The following is a 21,377-nucleotide window of genomic DNA, read 5'->3' as shown; positions in this document are numbered from 1 at the left end:
TGAATTTATGTTATTTATGAATTTATTTATGAATTTATATTCAAATTGTTTCTGCATGAGGTCTCTCCCTGTTGAAAGGGAGTTCTTCCTTCCTGCTATTGCCAAGTGCTGCTCATAGGGTTCGACTGGGTTTTGGCGTTTTATGTCTAATCTACCTTGCAATTGTTGCTGTTAAATAGCACTACAGAATACCATATCTTGCAGTGCCAAGGATAGCCAACACGCTCAAATCAAAGTTTAAAAATGGGAAACTCCAGGGTGATATCACAGTGGCTATGTCCAACTTTTATATACAGTCTGTGGCTGCAGCAGACTTATAGATGATAAGACTTGTTCAGACTTTGATTCCCTTTAAAGTCAGGTGAAAGACTTTGATGCTGGAGTATCCTAATGCCCAAGGGGCCTAAGGAGCTGACGCTGTAATTATTATATTTACCATCTGAGTTTTATCTGGAAACTTTTTTGTGCTATACACCCTGTCAGATTACTGCTATGCATGAGAAAAAAACTATTTTTTTCAGTTCTCATCTGCCTTTGAGTAGCCCCTGAGGAGTCATCATTGTCCACCTTGTGCTTCTAGTTAATTTTAATTTTAATCTACGATGGGTAATGCACGCCCTAACAGGACAATATATAGCAGGCAGAAGGGAAGTAATGAAGCACAAATACTTTAATATTTTCAGGTATTTATACTTTACTAGTCTATTTTTTTTAAAATAGGCTCATTACTTTTTATTTAACACATTTGAAAGAAGATATCACCTCACATCAGAGCACACCTTCAAACACCAAAATGATATGAGTCACAATGGAGGGAATAACTCAAAAAAGATAACCCTATGGGTGTATCCATCATCAGGGCTTATTGCATACAAATAGATGAAATTTATAGTAATTTATGCATCATTTATAGTCTATACTCAGGGATTTAAATAGCTAGAATGATCTGAAACAGCATTCTTGGTGAGACTAATCTGGTAAGACTAGTCTGTAAGTTGTGATTGCAGTACTTCTAGCTAGCACTACGGAAACAGAGGATAAAGGAAGTAAATTTATTTTATTTTTTTTTAAGTGGCAATTTATTTCAAACGCAACATTTCTATCAGCTCAACAAATATCAGCCAACGCACAAAATGTTTGTGTGCAGTTTGTCACACAGCGTGTCTGCTAGCTAACAGTACAGCTACTGTATTTCACTCAGAGATGGAGAAAGATGTGAGAAAGACAGGATGGGAGAGAAAGAAAAGAGGTTATATTTGAAGGTAAGGACAGATCAGTGATATCTGACAACCTGAAAGGCTTCAAGCTCCAACATTCTGCAAAACAAACTGACGTATTTCTAACTTTGTATTATTCAAAGTTATATGAAAATACTCAGCTGTTTAGTGTAGGATAAAAAGTTTAGCTTACTGTAATGTGGTGAATGTAAAGCACTGTGCTGGACTGGAGCACAGTGGCTTGGTGTTCTTGGTCAGTGTTAGCTTACATAAAGGGTAGCAGAGATTAATTTGAATTTTAGCTGATGATGCTTAGAATTATTCACTTAAGTTCAATCTCCATCTAACTGTATATTGTCTTGTATAAAGACAGCACAAACAGTATGCTGTCAGTGTAGGGGATGGAAATCAGTCAAGATAGCTTGTTGAATATATCTGCTTACATCACGTTGAATTCATTTGTGAAAACCCACAAAGAGCAGTCAACCTCAGCAGCAGCACAGGTCAGCTGATGACAGCTTGTACATTAAGAAAGACTCCTGGAGCTCCAGTTTAAACCCTGACGGCACACATTTTTCTGTTTGGGTATGGAGGCAAAGTGAAAAAAGTCTGCATTCCCATGTACTAATATAATTTTATTATTATATTAATATAGCACTTAGCTTTGCACAAAAATAGCTTGTAGAAACGTTGTCCAAAGAGCTACTTTTCAGAGGCTCTACCTTTTACAGACATTAAAGAACGTCTGTATTTTTGCCATCTCTGATAATAGCATGCTAAATATGGAACTGAAAGGCAGGAGGAAAAGAAGATGACCACAGAGAAGATTAATAGATGTAGTGAGGAGGAGGACATACTGAGGGTTGGTGTGAAAGGGGATGATGCTAGGGATAGGGTGAAATGAACTGAGCAGTCAAAAGTAGAAGAAATCTGACGTATTATCCAGTGCTTCTTATTATTATGTGAAACACTGCATATGAAACGTGGTCCATGAGTAAAGTGAGCGGAGCTCTGAGCGGAGTATAAAACAATTCCACTTTTCCTGTTATATCTTTCCATCCTTGATTAGTGGGCTGCGGCATGCTAATCCTCTTACTGAGTGCTAAAAGAAAGTTATCAAAGCAAATTACCACTTTTTAATTACCTATTGCCACACGAAAGGAAGATATCTGAGGAATTACATTGGAACAGCAGGTCTTTATGTGACCACACAGATTGGATTTAATAGGTTTTCCTCACATGAGATGACAAAGAAAAGCTTGATGGTGCTCTGACCTGCGGTGTTCCACCCTGCTTCCTGTTAGTGGCTGTGGTGGTTGTGATGTCACTGATGGACGGGGCGGAGTCTGAACGGTTGCCTCCGGCCGAAGCGCTGGACTGCGGGGTGATCGAGGAGGATGGCATATCGCCGACAAGACGCGCGCTCCCCTCCACTTTGATGTGGGGGTGCCCCTCAGCGGCCATGTTGAGGATGCGGAGGCCGTTATAGTAAAGGCCAGCCAGCTGTCCCTGGAACATGGCTGCACCTCGCTCGCCTCCACCAACGCGCACTGTTGTCTGGCTGTTGAAGATGGTCAACTGGCGGCCTACGCAGACACACACAAACACCCGCAACCAAACACACATAGAAAAAAGGTGGACAGGCGCACGCAAATACAGCCACACGCACACACACACACATTCCAGTGGTCACATACGTGCGTACATACACACAAAGTAAGTGTTACACAATCCACCACCCCAAAGCCATGGTGAGAGGATGGGATAGATTATGCATGGCAGAGCAAAATCGAAGCCGTGGAGAACCGTGGAGAAGGCTGAGGCTGAGAGAGATAAGAGTGAGAACGGAGAACCAGAGAAGGAGAAGGGGGTGAAGAGACTGAGAAGTTGACGAGGAGGATGAAGAGGCAAAGAACAGGAGGAGGAGGAAGAGTGAGCAGATGAGAGGAGTCAGAGGGCCCCGAGAAGACGGGGCTGACAGATGGTTGCTATGGTGATGGCTGTGCGGCACGACATTGTATTTGAAGGAGCGACAGACAGGCAGACAGAGAGACAGAGATCTAGAGAACTGTTGTCACAGCCCTATGAAGCATGCACAGGTTATAAGCTCTAGCACTGCTCACTGTTAAAGGGACTAGAGTCTAATTTAAGGAGCTCTGCTGAAGTTTAGGAGGAAAACTTTTACATTTTTTCAAAAAGAATTGCTCTATTAGTCATTTCAAATTTACATAATTCTTACATGGCACAATACTTTGCATGTACTTTAATTTGATTACAAATTTTTTTTCAACATATAGTCTTTAGTAAAATGCTTTATCGTTTACAATTTGATAGGAAACAAAATTATTTAATAAAGCATCTTTTATCAGTACTTCTTTTCTATTTTCTGATTTATTCACATTTAAATCTCTCCATCGTCCCTTTAACCTGATATTATCAGATACACACTAACAAGATACGTTCACAGGCACTACAGTTTACACAGTATTACACACTACAGCTGCCCAACTTTTAAATACTTAGTTATGGATTTAGATTTTTAGATGTTAGTTGATGGTGCACAATAAGTCAACTGTCTTCAAATTGTATTTTTTAAGCTGAAAGTTTTAAGGAATTTTAATCAGGGTTTTTACCTTTGTCGAGTAGCCAATCGTCAACTACTCGACCGAGCCGATAGGGGATTCGCTGTCTGGCGATGGCCAGGCGCTCGTTATCAATGTTGCCTTTAATTTAGAGATGAAAACACAGTAGTAATTACGCACATCCAAACTTGGTACAGGAGCTGGATACAAAAAGAACAGCAATGAAAAGAAAGTAATGGTCTGCTCATTGTTGGCATGTCACTGTGTTAAGGTCAGCTTGAAGAGAAGAAGAGCTGAATTCACTACGTTTCCACTGAGCGGACTCTTACTCTCTGTTCATTGGGTTTAATTTAAAGAGACATTTCAGGGGTTAACATCTGCAAGAGCACAGGGAAATAATGTTACAGCTGTCACATACTGCCTATATGACTGACTGAGTTTAGTGTTACATACTCACACACACCTCACAACAACTAGCATTTAGCATTTTGGCTATGAGCTACCTAAAGCCTCATTGTGTTAAAGACTACTAACTAAGATTACCACTTTAAATATAAAACCCAACAAATATAAAAACAAATACTATACTCAACAAAATACACTTTTTTCTTTTTCTTATTTTTTACTCTAGTTAAACATTTATCTCCAAATATGACATGTTTTTAAATTATTATTTGACCAAAAATGCACCAGCTGTTATTATTTTCTTTTATGGTGAGAAAAAACAACTGTATTGAATATTTTCATAAATTACCTTTAACACTATTTAACAGGCCTAACATAACATAGCTGGCTAGTATACAAGCTATTGTAAAAACGACCTCATTTTATGGTTTAAAAAGTCATGTTTCATGTCAGATCACACATATTTCATTTCAAACACAATAACATAAAACAAAGCTGCAATTATATGTCTCAACCTCAGTGTTTGAATATAAACATTGAAAGAAAACACTGATTAGAAAGTGAGTTGAATTGGAATAAAGTATAGCTGGCGCTGCCCCCAGGACAGGCAGTGGTGTGATGAGTCAGAGGGTTGGGCCTATACGTGCGGGGCAGGGCCTACCTGAGGGATAACGCTCTATGACCGGCAGGTCGTCCAGCTGGAGGGTCGCATTGCCACCACTGCGGGTGAACCGAATTACGTGGTACTTCCCGTCGTTGACAAACTTGGAGCTCTCCTCGATGTTGATATCGTCAGTGCCGACATTAAACACTACTCTAATGTTGCCTTTGTCCTGAGGAGGAGGAGAGGTATGACAACATTTTATCAGATGTGTAAAGGTCAGGATATTACCAGTTTCATGTCTTTTGGGTATGCACAGCAGAGTGTGTGTGACCACGTATTTGTGTATTAAATGGTGTAAAAGGACCTGATAAGTTTCACCAAAAACCAAAAGTTGAAAGCAGACAAACAAAGGGGTGGACAATGAAAACCAACGCTGTCTTAAGTATGGTGAATTTAAGTACTTGGCCCATGCCTGCTTAACCAGCAGCTGCAACTGATTCAAATAACTTCAATTGTTTACTCAGAATGATAAAACTATTTAATCAATGCTGAGATAGAGCTGGGCTTTGGGTAGATGACCTTTGAACCTGGATCAAAATCTGCTCAGGTTAGTGACAAGTTATGCTGTTTTCCAACTTCATCTTGGATCAGTAAAGGAATCAGTCTTTCGCATTCCAGTCATAGTCTAGACAGAATTGTCACACATAATGGCCAGGGAAAAACTCCAATCCGGCCCAGTGAACAGTTTTGGAGGAGGATATACATTTTGGACTTTTAACTGTATTTTCATAAGTTTCACACTTTTTCCTAATGATTAAGACCACGGACATTTATACTATAGTAACAGATTGACAATTAAATGACAGAAAATTTCCTGTTTTTTTAACTATTGACTACAATAATTTATGTTTTGTTTTTTTGTTTGTTTTTACAATGAGTCAGGAGTTAAAAAGATAACTTTTTTGTAAATTAACGAAACCTTTCCAACTTTCCACATCCTTCCATTTACTACAGCTGAATTTCTTTATCCTGTAGAAAGATTGAGACATACTGTTGCACCTCTTTTTTTTTATATTAAGATACCTCAGGGCTTAAATGTGTAATTAAAGTTATTTACACTAACATAAAGCCTAGTTAAAATCGACATGAGCCATATGTGGTCCTCAATGTTAAAATAACTTTGAGATCCTTGGTCTCGAGGATGACATCAGTTTCCTGCCAAAATAAGGTTGTTTTATATTGTAAACTATACCAATGATGACATAAAATAACAGCTATAGCAATCGTTGATGGCTTATTTTAATGATCGTAACAGTGCTATTTTCATAGTCCTATTTGAGCAAACAAATGCTTCAAACTGAAACTGCTCTGTGATATTTCACGATTTTCTGATATTTTACCGTGCAACAAATAAAAGCTCGATTATGAGGATGTGAAATCTTGTGAAGGTGTTATCAACCATTGTAGAGATAAATGTGAGAATTTATTTTAGGAGGTATTGCTCACCACTTGTCAAGTACCCAATGCTGGGATGTTTAATAATGTCCATGTGTCTGTTATGACTGTACAAGTGAAAGTTTATGAGAGCTTGCTGGGACAAGGTTGATCACTGAGGGCACCAAGACCCTCAGTAAAATACACAGCTGAATGCAGTTTTGTTGGCCTTAATTTATACTTAATTATCATTTTAAGAGAACATGTTGTGCTTTGTCTTATTTTCTGTCCTATACATACTGCTACAATAGTTCACGGTCATAAACATGGCTTAAGTTTCAAATAATGAAGTCAGGCTATGAACAAGGAATCCTCATGATCCCAAAGCTAAAGCTTCATACTGCTCAGCTAAAGACAGTTGTTTCTACTTTTATGGGGGATATCCCTGATATAGTCATCTCGGACAGGTGGCTCTCCAAACCTTCTGTTTGTGAGAGAGCCAATCAGAAGAAAGTTAACTTAAAGAGAGAACATTACCAGATTGTTGGCTGAACTGAGGTACTTCATAGAAACCTTCTATAATATAAATAAGGAGCTGGAAATTAGTATATTAGGTCCATTTTATGCATGATCACTAATTTTTACACTAAAAATCAATTAATGTAATTATGCAGCCCGGAATCAATAAACAAATAGCTTCTGTTACTGGAAGGGAGGAATAAACGTGTTCAACTCTTTCATAGTGCGATATAATTTCCTTATGAGAATTCATAACAAGTCTTTTTGGTTTAAACAAGGAAAATACACAATCTGTAAAGGTTTTGCCATAATTACATGTGTCATTTGGAGTGGTGGACCATCGTATTATGATGAAGAGTGAATACTGTTAATAGATATTGAATGCACACAGTTCTAATTACAAGTGTTGTTACTGTAGCAATAGCTGACTAAATGAATACAAACAAGAAATACTACATGAGAATGATAAATCACATAAACCTTGACAAATTGTTGTACTTACTATCTGCAGCTGAAGGTAGTCTCCCAGGCCGGATGCGCTGTCCACCCGAAGCAGAATGGCATGTTTCTGTTGAGTGCTGAACCCGAGGGCAAGCCGGTCAGCCCTGGTGCTGGGACGCTCATTAGGGGGCCATGTGTAAATCACCAAGCCTCCATCACGGGCAAAGATATAAGTGGTTCCAGCTGGTCGACACAGATAAAAAAAAATGTAATTACAGGTAAATCTGTGTGTTGTGATGGTGTTATCTGCCATCACAGTTCGACCACTCCAGCTGGTAAATCTATGTTTTGGTAAATCTTTTAAACACAAGGAGCATATTGGAAAATAATAACAAAAAACTTAAAATGTCACAGCTGACTGGCCTTTTCTATTCTGACAAGTCCTTCTCCAGGCTGTTTCCCAAATTACTTATCACCATTACTGCAGGAGGCTGACTGTATAAGTGACTCAACCAAATAACAAATCATATAATTGTTTGACTCATAGGGTGACTTAAAACCAACATATATCTCTCTTCTAAGGTTCTGGAGGATGAATTAATGTTTAAAGCTAGAGAGCATGGAGACATTTTTAATCTAATGTTACACATAGACACGCTATAGAACAGCCAGTTGAGGGATTGGTATTTTTTTACAATATCAAAATCAACAGTTGACAGTGCCCTCCTGTGGAGGCTGAGAAAAAAGGCACAAGATGATGCTGTGATTTGGTGTTTCAAAGCAAATCATTCGACTGCAGCATTTTCACATCTGCAGTTCTGCACCACAGTGAAGATTTGATTAGGTTTATTTCTTGCAGTTTAGAGAGTCAGCCGCTGTGATTCACCTAACTCGGTTAAATCAGATAACAAACCTGCTAACAAAAGGCAAATGCATGATGAAACCAGCATGATCCAAATGCTGGTAGATAACGTTTTTCAAGTTGGTATCTACTTTGAATACAGCAGATAACAACCTCTACACTTGAGCTGTCTGCACCACAAAAAAAACTGTAATCCCCCCTGGGCCTGGGAAAGACCATAAAAGCAAAGACTCACCATCGTTGCACAGTGGCCCGGCGTATGAAGTCATGCTGCAGTCACAGGTGAAGCCCTCCCACTGCTGCAAACAAACTCCCTGATTTGAGCAGGAGTCTTCTTGGCAGGTAGTGCTGGGTCCTGCAGTGACAGATGTGGTTGGGTGGAAGGGTGCAAAAGTTAGGGAAATAGAAAAAGACACATGGATTTGGTTTTGTGTGGAGCCCAATGTGTTTACAACATTATTAGAGTACAGTGTGGTTATTTTTAAACTGCATTTCCTTGAAAAACTTTGCAGTTTCAAATGGTTGAATAGGCTTTTTGTGCTGTAATGACGTTATTATTAGTAGTATTAGTCAGACTAGGATGTTGTGGAAAGGCTCCCATTCTTTAGCTTTACACTAACAGGATCCAGTATAAACACGAATGAACCTAAAGTGTGTTATTCAGTGAAAAGAGCCAAATGTGGAGAGCATGCAGGTGGTGAGGTTAAATGAATGGGGCGAGGACAGGAGGGGAAATTAAACATAAGAGAGCAGAGTTATGTTTAAAGGCCTTCATCTCAATACTCTTCCTTGAGCAGTCGGTCACCATTCTCTCCCTGCTTCATGCTAAACGACTCAGGAGGAGGAGAATGTCAAAGTGCTAAACTTAGCTCTCCTTCGTTGCCCTCAACACAAGGCAAGGAGGAAAGAGTGTGAAATGATTCACAAATGGAGTATTGAAGTTGAGGTTAGGAGTCAGTAGGAGAGAGGTTAGAGAGCATGCTGCAAGGTGGTGGAGCTGTGGTCAACTCAAGTCAAGCAGTGGTAATGTTGCTACTGTGATGAAATCACTACGGTGGCTAGGAGAGGATAGGTCTCCTCTGACCTTTGACTCTGGATCACTGGGATCCACACAACACTGGACACCACTGGGTAGTTTTAAACACACGCACACACACACGCGCGCACGCACACACACACACACACACACACACTCACACGCGCACACACATTTCCTCAGCATCACACACACACAAGTGTCTCTTACATGCTCGCACAAAGCGATATACCTTGCAAGTCAGCTTTCATCAATGTAACTTTTGTCAGCCAAACAAAAAAGCAAACAAGCAAATTAAGTTAGATGGTTAGTCAATGCACACAGATGCCTGTGAACTACTGAAAGAGTGGATCAGAGAGAGAAAACACAATGTGCAGAAAGACTGAGGAGGAGATGAAAAGAAAGAGAGTAAAGTTTACATCTAACAGGCCAGGAGCTGGGTTAGTGGGTTATGCTAATAACAGAGAGCATGATTTAAATGAAAACTGAAAGAAAAAGCAGTTGGGACACGGGGCAGGAGCAGATCTGCCGTTTTGTCTGCACCTCACCTTCACAGCCCCTCTCCACTTGTCCCATGGTTGCCAAGGCATCAGCCAAAAGGTCCGGGAGCCGTCCGTTTAGATCGACTGTTGCTAAGCAACCCTGAAATCCCTCACGGGAGTGGACAAGCTTAGGCAGGTCTCGGTACATCTCTTTGGAAACGCCCCCGATGTACAGATCACCTGTCGAGGAGCAATATAGTGAATGGCAGCTTCACAAAGCAAACATGAACTGTCTAGTTTTGCATGACTGTATCAATAATTTAATTGCAATAAATTATAAATTACTTTATCAACTAATTGATCTAATCACATAGCAGTGTTGTCACAAGTTCAGTGAGCTCAGCCAAATATCTTCAGTTAGTCAGTTAGTTATATATAGTACCAATTTAATTTAGCTTGATAAATTACACTAGGTTAATTGTTTTTGCATGTTTTTACCCTTTAATTTTTTTTTTATAAAACTGTTTAATTGCTTTCTTAATTAGAGTTAGAATAATAAAAGACACTACTCTCATATCTGTATGGTAATAAGTAGCTACCTCCAGAAGCTGGTTCGGGCAGACTACTGGATCTGCGCTGCCTCATGTACACGAAACATAACTCTCCTCACATCATATACCAAACACACCCTCCCAATTTGGTAGTCTATTTAAGCTACAAAATTTCTTACCTTTCCCTCTGACATGTCAGTGCCACTACTGCCCTACATCACTGTCTGCTGTTTGCAATCCCTTCACCATCCCAGCATCCACCTGTAGACTCCGGGGGGATGTTTACTCATCACTTCCCAATTTTATATTTAACATATTCAATGGAGTGATGAGCTCAGAGAGTGTCTGCCAAGCTGCATGCTGCTGCTGTAACAAATCAGTTTAAACGTGAGCTGTCTGACTGAACTTTGTTTACTACAAAGGCTGGAAACAGGGAGATACGGCTAGTCTCGTTCTGCTCAAGGTAACAACACCTCCAACTTCATTGACTCAGAAGTAGTCTGGCACACAACCTCCACAAAAAACAGCTAGTTTGTGTTTAAAACAAAAAGAGGTGCGCATATTACAGTATACGGTCTCATTAATAATGCAGATAATTAAGATTTATCTCGTGTCAGCTTCTGTATCTAACTTTGAATGCCTTTATTTTTGCGTACCCTTTAGGTCAAGGTTCTTGGCACCCATGGTTGTCTGTGTGGTGACTTTGGTGTCAATCTTGACTGTGTGGAGATTGTTAGTGTCTCTGGATATGTGCACGTTGTGCCAGTGGTTGTCATTAAGAGGACTGTTAGAGTTGCCCTTAATGAGGTGTGCTCCGTTTCCCAAGTCAGAGATGTAGTGAAGGTAGCTAGAGAAGGAAAAAGAAAAAGAGAGGGGAGGGGATTAAATAACTGAGAAGTGAAAAGGGAAATTAATCGTACTTGTGATGAAGAACAACACAGGGTCATCTGCTCCGGGGCATTATTATCTGTCTTTTAGAAGCTTAATTACAAGAATAAAAAAAGAGCTGCGTGACTTGTGCATTTTTCATATCGTACACTTAACAGCCCATTTCAACCTTAAAGTCAAGAAATTTTTATTTTTTTGTTCATCGAGGATGATCTTAATAGTAAATTATAAATTTCTGCAGGACAAACATTAACATGAACAAGTAAAACTGCCTTTTATGAGTAATATTTTATATTTTATTTGACGATGACTGACTTAAGGTAAATCACACACAACTTATTGTCCAGCTCACCCTTTAACCAGCTCTACCACTATGAAGTCATTGCCGTCTCCTCTGTTGAAGAGGATAAGACCGTCTGGGGACGTCGTCTTGAACTGCATGAAGAGATGCATGGAGTAATAGGCCTGCAGCGTGGGCAGGGTGACAAAACTGGAGCGGGATCGGAAGGTGACGGGGTCGGCCACAATGCTCTTATAACCGATAACAGCATTGAGCTCGCAGTAGTCAATGTCGCCGTTCTTGCACAGGTCAATGTAGGGCATGCCGTTCAGCGTCAGGCCCTGAAGGTGGCCGATGAAATTGGAGGGCACGGCAGGCATGAAGCGTTTCTCGGTCACAATGCCCGTCTCCACATTATGGAACTCCAGCTGGGTGTGGTCACCCGCCATCTGACCTGGTGGCGGGGTAAACTTAAGAGGTGAGGGCTTTGGAAAGGTGGGTTTCAGGTGGAACTGTTCAACACTAAAACTAAAAATATTATTTATTCAACATCCTCACTATGAATAAAAGACAGACTAATACTAAAGTAGACACTATCATGACCACAATCACAATTCAGTATGATTGCTTTCAGGCACAGATGCTCTCTAAAAAAGAAATAAACCGCTTAATGTTCAACACAGAATTCAAGTGGATGTCTACACTCCAACTTAAGACCTGGAAAAAGTGTCATTTTATGGGGAGAAAACAAAAAATAAGTCAGGCTGCTGTGGTTACCTTCAGCAGGCTGCAGGTCGTCCACGGTGAGTTTGAGGCTCTTGCCACGCCGGACTACCCTCACCGTGTGCCACTCATTATCATTGAGGTTTGACCCAGCAAAGATGGTCTCTGGGCCTTTACCTACACATAGCCCAGAGCACCATTAACATATTGCATAAAGATGAGGAGAGAGACAGAAAGAGAAACAGATACAGAGAAAGAACCAGAAGAAGGAGAAGAAGAGAGCCAGATAGTTTGAGTAAAAAATTAAGGACAGAAACTGAGAAAATGGAAGCTAATAGTAGCAGGGGAAGGAGCCATTCATACCCTGGGGAGACAAACACCTCAGTGTTAACGCACTCTTTCCAGACAAACAGACATATAGACAGACAGGCTTCTTTGCAGATTTACAAGAGAGACAGATGACGTGACACAGACAGACAGAAGGATTAACATAAATGGATGTTGGGGGTGTCTAAGACTGGAGACTGTGAGTCACAACAGGCCCACGCTGAGACAATCCATCTGTGGACAGATCGCACCGCCATGACGTTCTCCTACAACCCACACATGCACAGACAGCAAATTCAGACCCCCTTGAGCACCCAACAGCCCTCTCGCCTCCACACTTATACTTGTTCAGGTGCCTGAATGTAGGAGATTTGCTTATGCAATGCTGCAGTCAGCCTCATGGTGGCACTAGACACACAGTGGAACATCAGCGTGCTCTCCAAGGTGCTGATGTGCTGCAGAATGAAAGAAGCTGAGCTGTCCTCTCGTGATGTCTCTCTCTCTCTTTGCTCATCTACCAGCTCATATCTTCACATAGTTGACTGCACACATTTGACAGGCTGACTGTTCCCCAATCCTCAGTGTCCCCTTGCTTCTACTCTTTACAAGCACCCCACCAACCTTGAGCGCAACTCCCACTACCTCCCAACACACACAGGCATACACTTACACATACTCCCCTTCCCTCTACTTGCTTTGAGAGTCTGCTTACAGTGACCTATAGGCGGTAATGACGGGGGAGGTGAGAAGCAAACTGACCCGAACGAATTCTGCTGCAGAAAATGTCAAGCATGCCGACATCAATCACGGAGGCACACACATACGGTCCCACACAGTCACACACACATATGAACACAGGTAGAGAGGTAAAGAAATGTAGATGTACAGGCTGCTGACACGTAATCATAATTAAGTCAATCAAAATGGATGTGGTGTGAAATGTGTGTGTGTGCAATTGTGAAGCTAAAAGAGTGTGTTGGTGGACTCGGAGAGCACAGAGGGTTCCCCTGAGGAGACTCAGCTGTGCTCTGGGCATGAGCATCTCATCCTGTTACCATGGATCATTGCCTTGCACTGAGTGAGGGAAAGAGTATGTGCATGTATGTGCGAGTTTATCATGTGTGTATGCGTGGACTTTTTTGAGTAGTAACTGAATACTCAGTGAAGCAGTGATCTGTGTTAACCTGGGAGGGAGAGACAAATGCACCCACACCCACACACACACACACTAGTGATGGGTCGTTCGCGAACGAAATGGCTCTTAGAGCCGGCTCTTTGACGTGAACGACGCGAGCCGGCTCCTTATCGCGAGCCGTCACGTGGGTTTTTTTTTTTTTTTTCTTTCTCTCAGCCTCTCTCTCGCACTTTTTTTCCGCTTCACTCTGCACGCGAGCCTTGTGCTTTACGCTGGGCAGAGGGGGGAGGGGCGGTAGTTACACTCAGTAGCACAGGAACAGAGCCAGGGAGAGAGAAAGAGAGGCAGGGACAACAACATTAGAAAGGTATAGTAATCATCCACAACTATTTTCGGTTGCAGATGATAAAGGATTGAGAAAGTTTATTCATGCAGGTCCATATATCAGAGAATATGCATGTTCTTTTAGTTTTCATATTATAATTTATATTTAATTGTGTTGTGGTTTGCAGTGTTTTGTGTTCTTTTCACTTTAAATTTGTGAAAGGAAAAAGCTGAAAATTTAAATAGTTAAAAGTTGAAATGTGAATAGTTGATTTTTGTATTATATGATTTATTTATTACATTTTATGTGGAGTGAATAAATAAAAGTATATTTACGGTGGCCCCTAGAGACAAAGCACATACAAACTTCAAATCACGTACGAACTCTGAAGCATGTACAAACTCCAAAACACGTAAAAACACGTACAAACTCCAAAACACGTAAAAACACGTAAAAACTCCGAAGCACGTAAAAACTCAGAAGCATATAAAAACTCCGAAGCACATAAAAACTCAAAACACGTACAAAAGACAACAGAAGTGCTCCAGGATGCCGGGCGCAGTGTTGAGCCTTTGTTATCTTGTGGCTACACAAGCCAGCAAGTACCAACAACCGGATTTGGTGTGTGGTAATAACAGGTAAATGAACTTTTTTTTAAATTATTTGAATATATATATGAGTGCCTGTGTATAAATACACAAACAATACACACATGCTTTCAATTGTGTAATTTAAGTGATCTAGTAGCTCTGCTTTGGAAGTTCAGTTCATGCTAGAAATGTGTTTTGGAGTTTGTACGTGTTTTGTCTCTAGGGGCCACCGCATATATTTATATATAAACATATATAAATAAAACCACTTGTTTTTACGTTAGTAATTCCTTTTGTGCATAATTTTATATTATTGTTAATAATAAATTAATTAAAGCAACAAAACAACCTGAAGAGCCGGTTCGGAGCCGAAAGAGCCGGCTCTTTTTAGTGAGCCGAACCGAAAGAGCCGGGTCTCTAAAAAGAGCCGGAAATCCCATCACTAACACACACACACCTATTCTGGGTCAGCGTTAAAAAGCCATTCAGTGAGTTACTAGTGAAGGCTGTGGCGGTCAGCAAACAGCCTGTGAGGTTAAAGCAAAAGATGAGAAATGACTCAAACAAAAAAAACACAAGGGAGGCTGATTGTTGCTTGGAAAACATAATTCAAGCCAAATGACATGCGAGACATTATAAAAGCAGGACAATGAAAACAAAACAAAAAAAAGTGTTTCATATTTCAATAGCTCCAAATAACAAATGGCTTTTCTGAAGGATACGCCTCAAATCTCTCCCATGCCGAGGCTTTTATTTGACTGCTGAGTGGACTATTTCACTGGCGCCTGCCTGTTAAATACATTTCCCCCCTTCCCCCTTGAATATCATATGTATAATTTATTGTATGCACACGGTGTGCCAGAAAAGTGGCTGCCTACTGAAATGTTCATTGAGACAACTGGTCTAAAATTGGCCAGCAGACATGCGGAATAGCAACAGTGCTGTGTGGCTAGTAGGGTTTCTATGGCAACAGCAGTCGTCCATTTCACCACCTCTTTGCCGTCACAGAGCATCCGCTTCTTTCGCTCTCTCTCACTCTCCTGCTTTCTCTGTGGTCGTGACAGAGAGAAACTCCACGTGAGGGAATTAAACTTCATCAGGGATTCAGCTCCACTCACAGCAGCATGAACAGGAACACACACTAAAGAAAACACACACACACACACAGACACACAGATGGGCAATGAAAAGACTACAGAATGCAAAGGCACTCACACAAGCACACACGCCAAAACCCACTAAATGAAACACTACCCAAAAATCCCTCATGTACAGTTTAGAAAGAAACAACAAGCAAACAAAGAAAACAACCCGACAGACGTCGGGATGAAGGTGCGACAGAGAGAAACAGAGGGATAACACGTCTTTTGTCTCCGGCATGAAGGAGAAGTAATTACCCTGAAGCTCTAAGTTGTATTCATCCACCAGCTTCCACTCTCTACTTCCGTACCTCTTATTTATCAGCACACCTAATTTTACTTAAACACCTCATGCCCGGGTTTCTTCTTCTCCTTTTTCTTTTATTTTCTCCTTCCTTCAACCCCCACCATCCTCTCTCATTCTCTCTCTCTGCCATCGATCCCTCTTTGCTAAAATGGCCGACCTGGAAAACCCTGGCCCTCAGCAAAAATCGCACCTCTCCTGCAGTGTAGCTGAACATCGCACGCATATGTGCACCTCCCCCGTCAAACACATACACACATGCACACACACACACACATACATATCTGCACATAGACAAATGGTACAAAAATATGTTGAAAGAAGATTAAATGAACTGACATGATACACAGAGTGAAACACAGCCACACACATTTATAAAAGCACATACACACAACGGCGCACACACGTTCTGAGGAGGTAGAGGAAAGGGGGGGGGGAGTTAGGTGAGATGGAGGATCACTTACTGGCTGTACAGTTTATCCTGATACAGTCTGGAGGGAGAGCAGAGCAGAGGGTTAATGCTGCACACATACACATACTCTCCACGCCCTGGGGATGCACACATCGACACACCCTGCATACATATACAAACACGCACACAATGCTGAGAAAACACACGCCCCTCGTTTGTCACAGGACCACAAGCTGGACCTGGACAATGTGCAGCAAATGCAGTTTCTTCGATTTTTATTTTGTAGCCAATAAAAGGAAAAATCTGAATAAAGACTGATGGATTTTTACCTTGAGCACAATAAAGAGAGCGGTGTGTCACAGCATGACTGGTGTGGTCATTGGCTGCTCTGGCCTGAGCGACAGCTTCAGTCACCAATAAAAAGCGTGGGTAGACTGTGATGGGTTATGTGTGTCAGTTTTGTCTAACGACTCTGAACACATCCCATAATTTTTGTCGCCTATCCAGAGCGCGAATCTCCGTAAATGGTTGGAAGATTCAGCCCCTGTACCTTTTTTTAAAAAAAAACCCCATGATGCCTTGGTGTGTCGAGTGGCGTCAACCACAGAAAAGACGTGGCTGCAGACAACCAGAGACCAACACATGCACCCCTCTGTAAGGATGTGTGTGTTAGCATGTAAATGAATTCACGTGAAAGTGTGTGGCTGTGGAAAAAATGAGGCTGAAAAAGTGCTTAGCAGTTATCTCAGGCTGCGAAATGTGCAAAGTATTCATGTGTGTGTGCGTTTGTGTTGTTTGTTGAAGGTGTTGGGGATGCACAGGTCTGCTGGGAGTGAGCAGAGAATGCAGCTTGAGGCTTGACCCTCTGTTCAACACAAAACCAATAACCTTTAGCTGTTTATATTTGCATGTGTGCATGTAATCTGTGCAACATATCTGCTGAAGCAGTGAAATCCATCTCTTGTGCATACTTGCAGCAAAATTAGCTGAAATATTTATTGGAATTACTGAGAATTCTAATTTAAAAGGGACATCTCATGCTCATTTCCAGCTATATATTTTTAGCCTCGGACTCTGGTGCTCTACTTTTCCATTACTCTAGGTAGTGAATGAGTTCTGCATGATTCATATTTCAAATTTGTGTTCCTTTATCTAATACTCAACTTTTGCACAGTCCCCGGTTTACCCATTTCCCAAAACAATTCATTTTAACTCTCTTCTCCTTCTCTTCAAAAAAACTTTCTTTTGATTGGCTGCCCCTCACAAACAAAAGCAGTCAGGTAGGGCTTCTGTGCTCACACTAGAGTAACGGTGAGCACTAAATTTTGGCCATTGCAACAGTATATATGTATATATGACAGAAAATAAGAAAAGCATAATAGGGCTCCTTTGAGTTTACCAGGACAAAAAGTTATTAATCAACAGTTAATGACATTTCTATGCAAGAAATTACCAAGAGGCCAGTATCAGCTGCATTCCCATGACAGGTAATTAAAGTAATGCTTGAGATTCTATGTGTTTGTGAGCATCTGTGTACCTAGGTTGACAGTAAGTCGGACACGGGCCCCATCCAGCTCCAAACGAAGGGTATCTGCGGAATTACGGGAAGTGGTTGCCATGAGAACGCCATAGGCCCGCTGGGAGCGAAAGCGCAGCGAGACGTCCTCCGCCTCGGTGTGCATCACCACAGGCAACTGCACCTTCATAAACTTACTGCCGTCGTACGACAGGATAGTTGCATCTGCACATGATCCACAGAGAGAGAAAGAAAAAGAGATATGGAGAAGGAAGAGAGAGATGACGACAGAGGAGGGTGAGGTGGGTAGAAAGAGAAAAAAGGAGGATGATTGACAAGAAAAAAACACATAAGGTGGGTGGAGGGAAAGGCAATCTGATGCTGAATGAATCAGATTTAAACATGACAAAGTATGTTACTGCGTGGTTATACTTTTGCTGGTTCCCCCGCCAATACATGTTGAAAACCTTTCTACAAAATGATCCCATCGCTTTCCACTCTTAATTCATCATCACTCCCTCCGCCTTTGAGAGGAGTATGTAAAAATAGCCGCAGCTGGTTGGCTGGCCCTATTATCCGGTTCAATCACAATGCATGGTGTTGAATGTGTTAGCCATCGTCACTGACATCTCAGACCCTGGAGTCATAATGTAACAAGCTCAGGTGAACCTGCTTTAATGTCTTTTGCATACTCATTTGCATATTCATAATCTTCTCTCCCTGCTTCCTGCTGGGGCCAATCCCCGACTGCTAAACTGTTTACCTCTGAGGACCCTATTTTTTATTGGCCAATTACATACACAGCTAAACACACTCTCCATGCCTCTGTGTCTTTATCTCTCCTCCTTCTTCCCTTCTTCTTATATCTCTCCACTCCATTCCTCCTTTGCCTTCTCTCCCCTTTTCACTCTCCCTGTTTCTGTGGGAGACGGTTTGAGCCAAGGCAAAAACAAGAGAACAGGAAGAGAGGAAGGCGTCATGAATACTGATGAGCCGAGAAGGAGGGAAAGAGAGAGACAGTGTGCGTGTGTGTGCGTGCATGTCAGAATAAGTGAGTGAATTTAAGTGTGAACAGAGAGGGGTTTAGTAAAGTGAGAGTGGGGCTGGGGGGGGGGGGGGGGGGGGGGGGGGGGCAAGAAAGAGGGAAAGGAGGATGGGGAAAGGGAGAGAAGCTCCTGGCTAAAATGCAAATGAACCCTCATTAACTTGAGGAAAAAAAGAAGGTGGTTGGCCTGTTATATCACACATAACATAACTAACAGCCACACATACACCCGCCCCTGCGCATGCACACACATGAACACGTTTCTGATAAGGGAGACAGCTGACTAAATTTTCCTCATCACAGCACCTGACTCACTACCAGGCAAACAGGGGATAGAGGGTTGGTGAGAAGAAAAGTATGGAAGCCCGTTCATGCTGGGGAAAGAAAAAGACTGACGATACAATGCACGCTGGCTGTGTCACATACTGTTGCATCATTTGACGCCTGTAGCACACACCAGATGGACCATACAAACAGAATAAGTAAAGGATAAGACCAGTCACATTCTGCATTTTTTCTTCTCATGTCATCGATCCCCCGAAAATCCCAAAATCAGATCCCGGCTCATCTCTCAATGCCTTCTAACTTTCTTAACCTCATTTCCAAATTGATTTGTTCTTGCAAAGTTGTTAAGTAAAAAACATGTCAGGCTACTTTAAGTCACTTTGTCGACACATCCAACACAAGGTATTGGGATCAGGATATCTACATCACTGGGATTCAAGCACTTGTACTCTAATACTAATATGAACTAAACTATCTGCAACTGACCCCCCCCCCCCAAAAACATTTCAATAAATAAAAACCAGGCTAAACATCTGCTAACATTTGCACAGTGGTCACAATGTAACAATAAAAATATAATAGCCACTATTTGACACAGGGTTCACACACACTCACGCACACCGCCCTAGCAGCAGGGTGATGTGAGTATCAACCCCTGTTGACATTTAAAAAAGCACAATTTATCCTAGAAAATCTTGACATGTCATCTTTTTGACTGAAAAGTAATAATTCTTAGCCATAAATTCAAATTCGTCATTTTACTACTCCCATTATACTCGCCATTAAAATGTGTCATTAAAAAATAAAAGCAATCTCGGAGCCAGAGCGTGGCGAGCATCTTTGTTCATTAATGAAGAGAGAGGGGGAACAAAGGAGTGAGAGAGAGAGAGAACGAGGGAGGGGAAAAAAGGGAGGGAGACACCGCAGGTAGAAGGCATAAACATGGCCAATCACTCTCTCCATCTGCTTCTCCATCTGGGCTTCCTTTAATCCACTGAACCACCAGTTAGTGACCCCTCAGTGCACACAGAGTGGGATGAAGTAAGATATACACAGAGCTAAGGAAAAGAGAGCGATAGATGCTGCATTGCTATGATAAACATACACACTGTGGATGTTTGTCCTATGAAATAAAACATTTTCATATCAACTCCTTTCAGAAAGCCTGTGTGTGAGTCTGCATGGGCATATCTCCTGCTAGATGATAGTACAATCATCACTTGAGACGCATCAGCGGTTATGGCGCAAACAACATTTCTTCTCTTCTTCTTGTCTGACGCCCATCTCGCTTCTTCAAACAGGCCTGTATCAGTCCCTCTGCCAATCTTTCCTGCTTTCCATTTCTCCCCCGCCCTGGTCTCATACCATTTCTCATAACTCTCTCTCTCTCTGTCAGATTTTCTTCTCCCATCTCCCATTCCTCCTCATCTCCTCACCCGCTGTCATATGGCGGTTCCAGCCCGGTGAGTCCACCTTCCTCTGTCACAGCTCCTGCTCCCTGCTTTCTGCACACTTCCTCTCCCATCGATTCCCAGTCACTGCATCCATAGCACTCCAATAGTCCTGTCTGCAGCCCTGCTTCTTCCCACCTCTTCTCCTCGACCTCTGTTCCCTCTCTCCTTTCCCACTATTCTTTCTTTGGTACAGAAAATACAGCCAAAGATAGAAAACCTGCACCGTTATTATTTTTGTTGGTGAGCTAGTAGACTAATTTTTTTCATTTTTTATCTTCACCCATCCATACAGTATCTACTCCTCTTTTTATTTTCAGCTTCCTACACTCCATCACCAGGGATTTAGTGCAAAGTAAACACATCAGGACATCTGATTTCAGCATTAAAAAAATGAAATAATGCTTTAGTCACATTTTTATTTACCGTTTTATTTTACAAGTGCACCTTTTTTAATGCACCTATCACGCTAATTCAACCTGCTATGAGTGAAAAAGCATAATTCAAAGTCACAAATAACCAAAATTTTTTACAACCAAGTGATCACAACATATTTTCAGCAGCTGATTTATTTTTGATCTTAAGACTTCTGTGCTTCCACCCCACATCATCTGTCACTCATGCCTTTGGCATTACTCAGTGTTCTCAGGCAAAAAAGCAAATGACAAAGCTGTCATGATGACTACAATTTGCATCATGACATATTATTAAATTTTCACCCAATGTGGCTGTGCATTGACTTTAATTAACTCTCTTACTCATCTCCATTGTGAAAAGGAGACATTAGCATTTCTCTTGCTCTTCGTCCCCAGTCTCCTACCCTG

General features: G+C 41.5%; 1 protein-coding gene across 10 annotated transcripts in view; it reads right to left on the bottom strand.

The window, feature by feature from the left end:
• nrxn1a (neurexin 1a) overlaps positions 1–21,377 on the bottom strand; it is a 67,809-nt gene that overhangs the window by 8,194 nt on the left and 38,238 nt on the right. For 4 of the 10 annotated variants that reach the window (XM_085284911.1, XM_085284913.1, XM_085284912.1 and 1 more), the window contains 12 exons: positions 17,794–17,997; positions 16,309–16,335; positions 12,079–12,201; positions 11,374–11,755; positions 10,790–10,980; positions 9,649–9,822; positions 9,333–9,359; positions 8,300–8,419; positions 7,264–7,445; positions 4,866–5,037; positions 3,851–3,940; positions 2,493–2,803 (listed from right to left, as the gene is read on the bottom strand). In XM_085284911.1, the coding sequence (XP_085141037.1) occupies positions 2,493–2,803; positions 3,851–3,940; positions 4,866–5,037; positions 7,264–7,445; positions 8,300–8,419; positions 9,333–9,359; positions 9,649–9,822; positions 10,790–10,980; positions 11,374–11,755; positions 12,079–12,201; positions 16,309–16,335; positions 17,794–17,997 (2,003 nt within the window). The remainder of the gene's footprint in view (positions 1–2,492; positions 2,804–3,850; positions 3,941–4,865; positions 5,038–7,263; positions 7,446–8,299; positions 8,420–9,332; positions 9,360–9,648; positions 9,823–10,789; positions 10,981–11,373; positions 11,756–12,078; positions 12,202–16,308; positions 16,336–17,793; positions 17,998–21,377) is intronic. The other 6 variants (XM_085284915.1, XM_085284919.1, XM_085284917.1 and 3 more) reach the window with 4 other exon arrangements.

Source organism: Mchenga conophoros, linkage group LG8, assembly GCF_057382185.1.
Source record: "Mchenga conophoros isolate Kocher_MC1m ecotype Shallow Benthic linkage group LG8, M_conophoros_male_GT1.1, whole genome shotgun sequence".
NCBI lineage: Eukaryota > Metazoa > Chordata > Actinopteri > Cichliformes > Cichlidae > Mchenga > Mchenga conophoros.
Note: the sequence above shows the minus strand (reverse complement) of the source record. Positions and strands in the feature narration are given on the sequence as shown.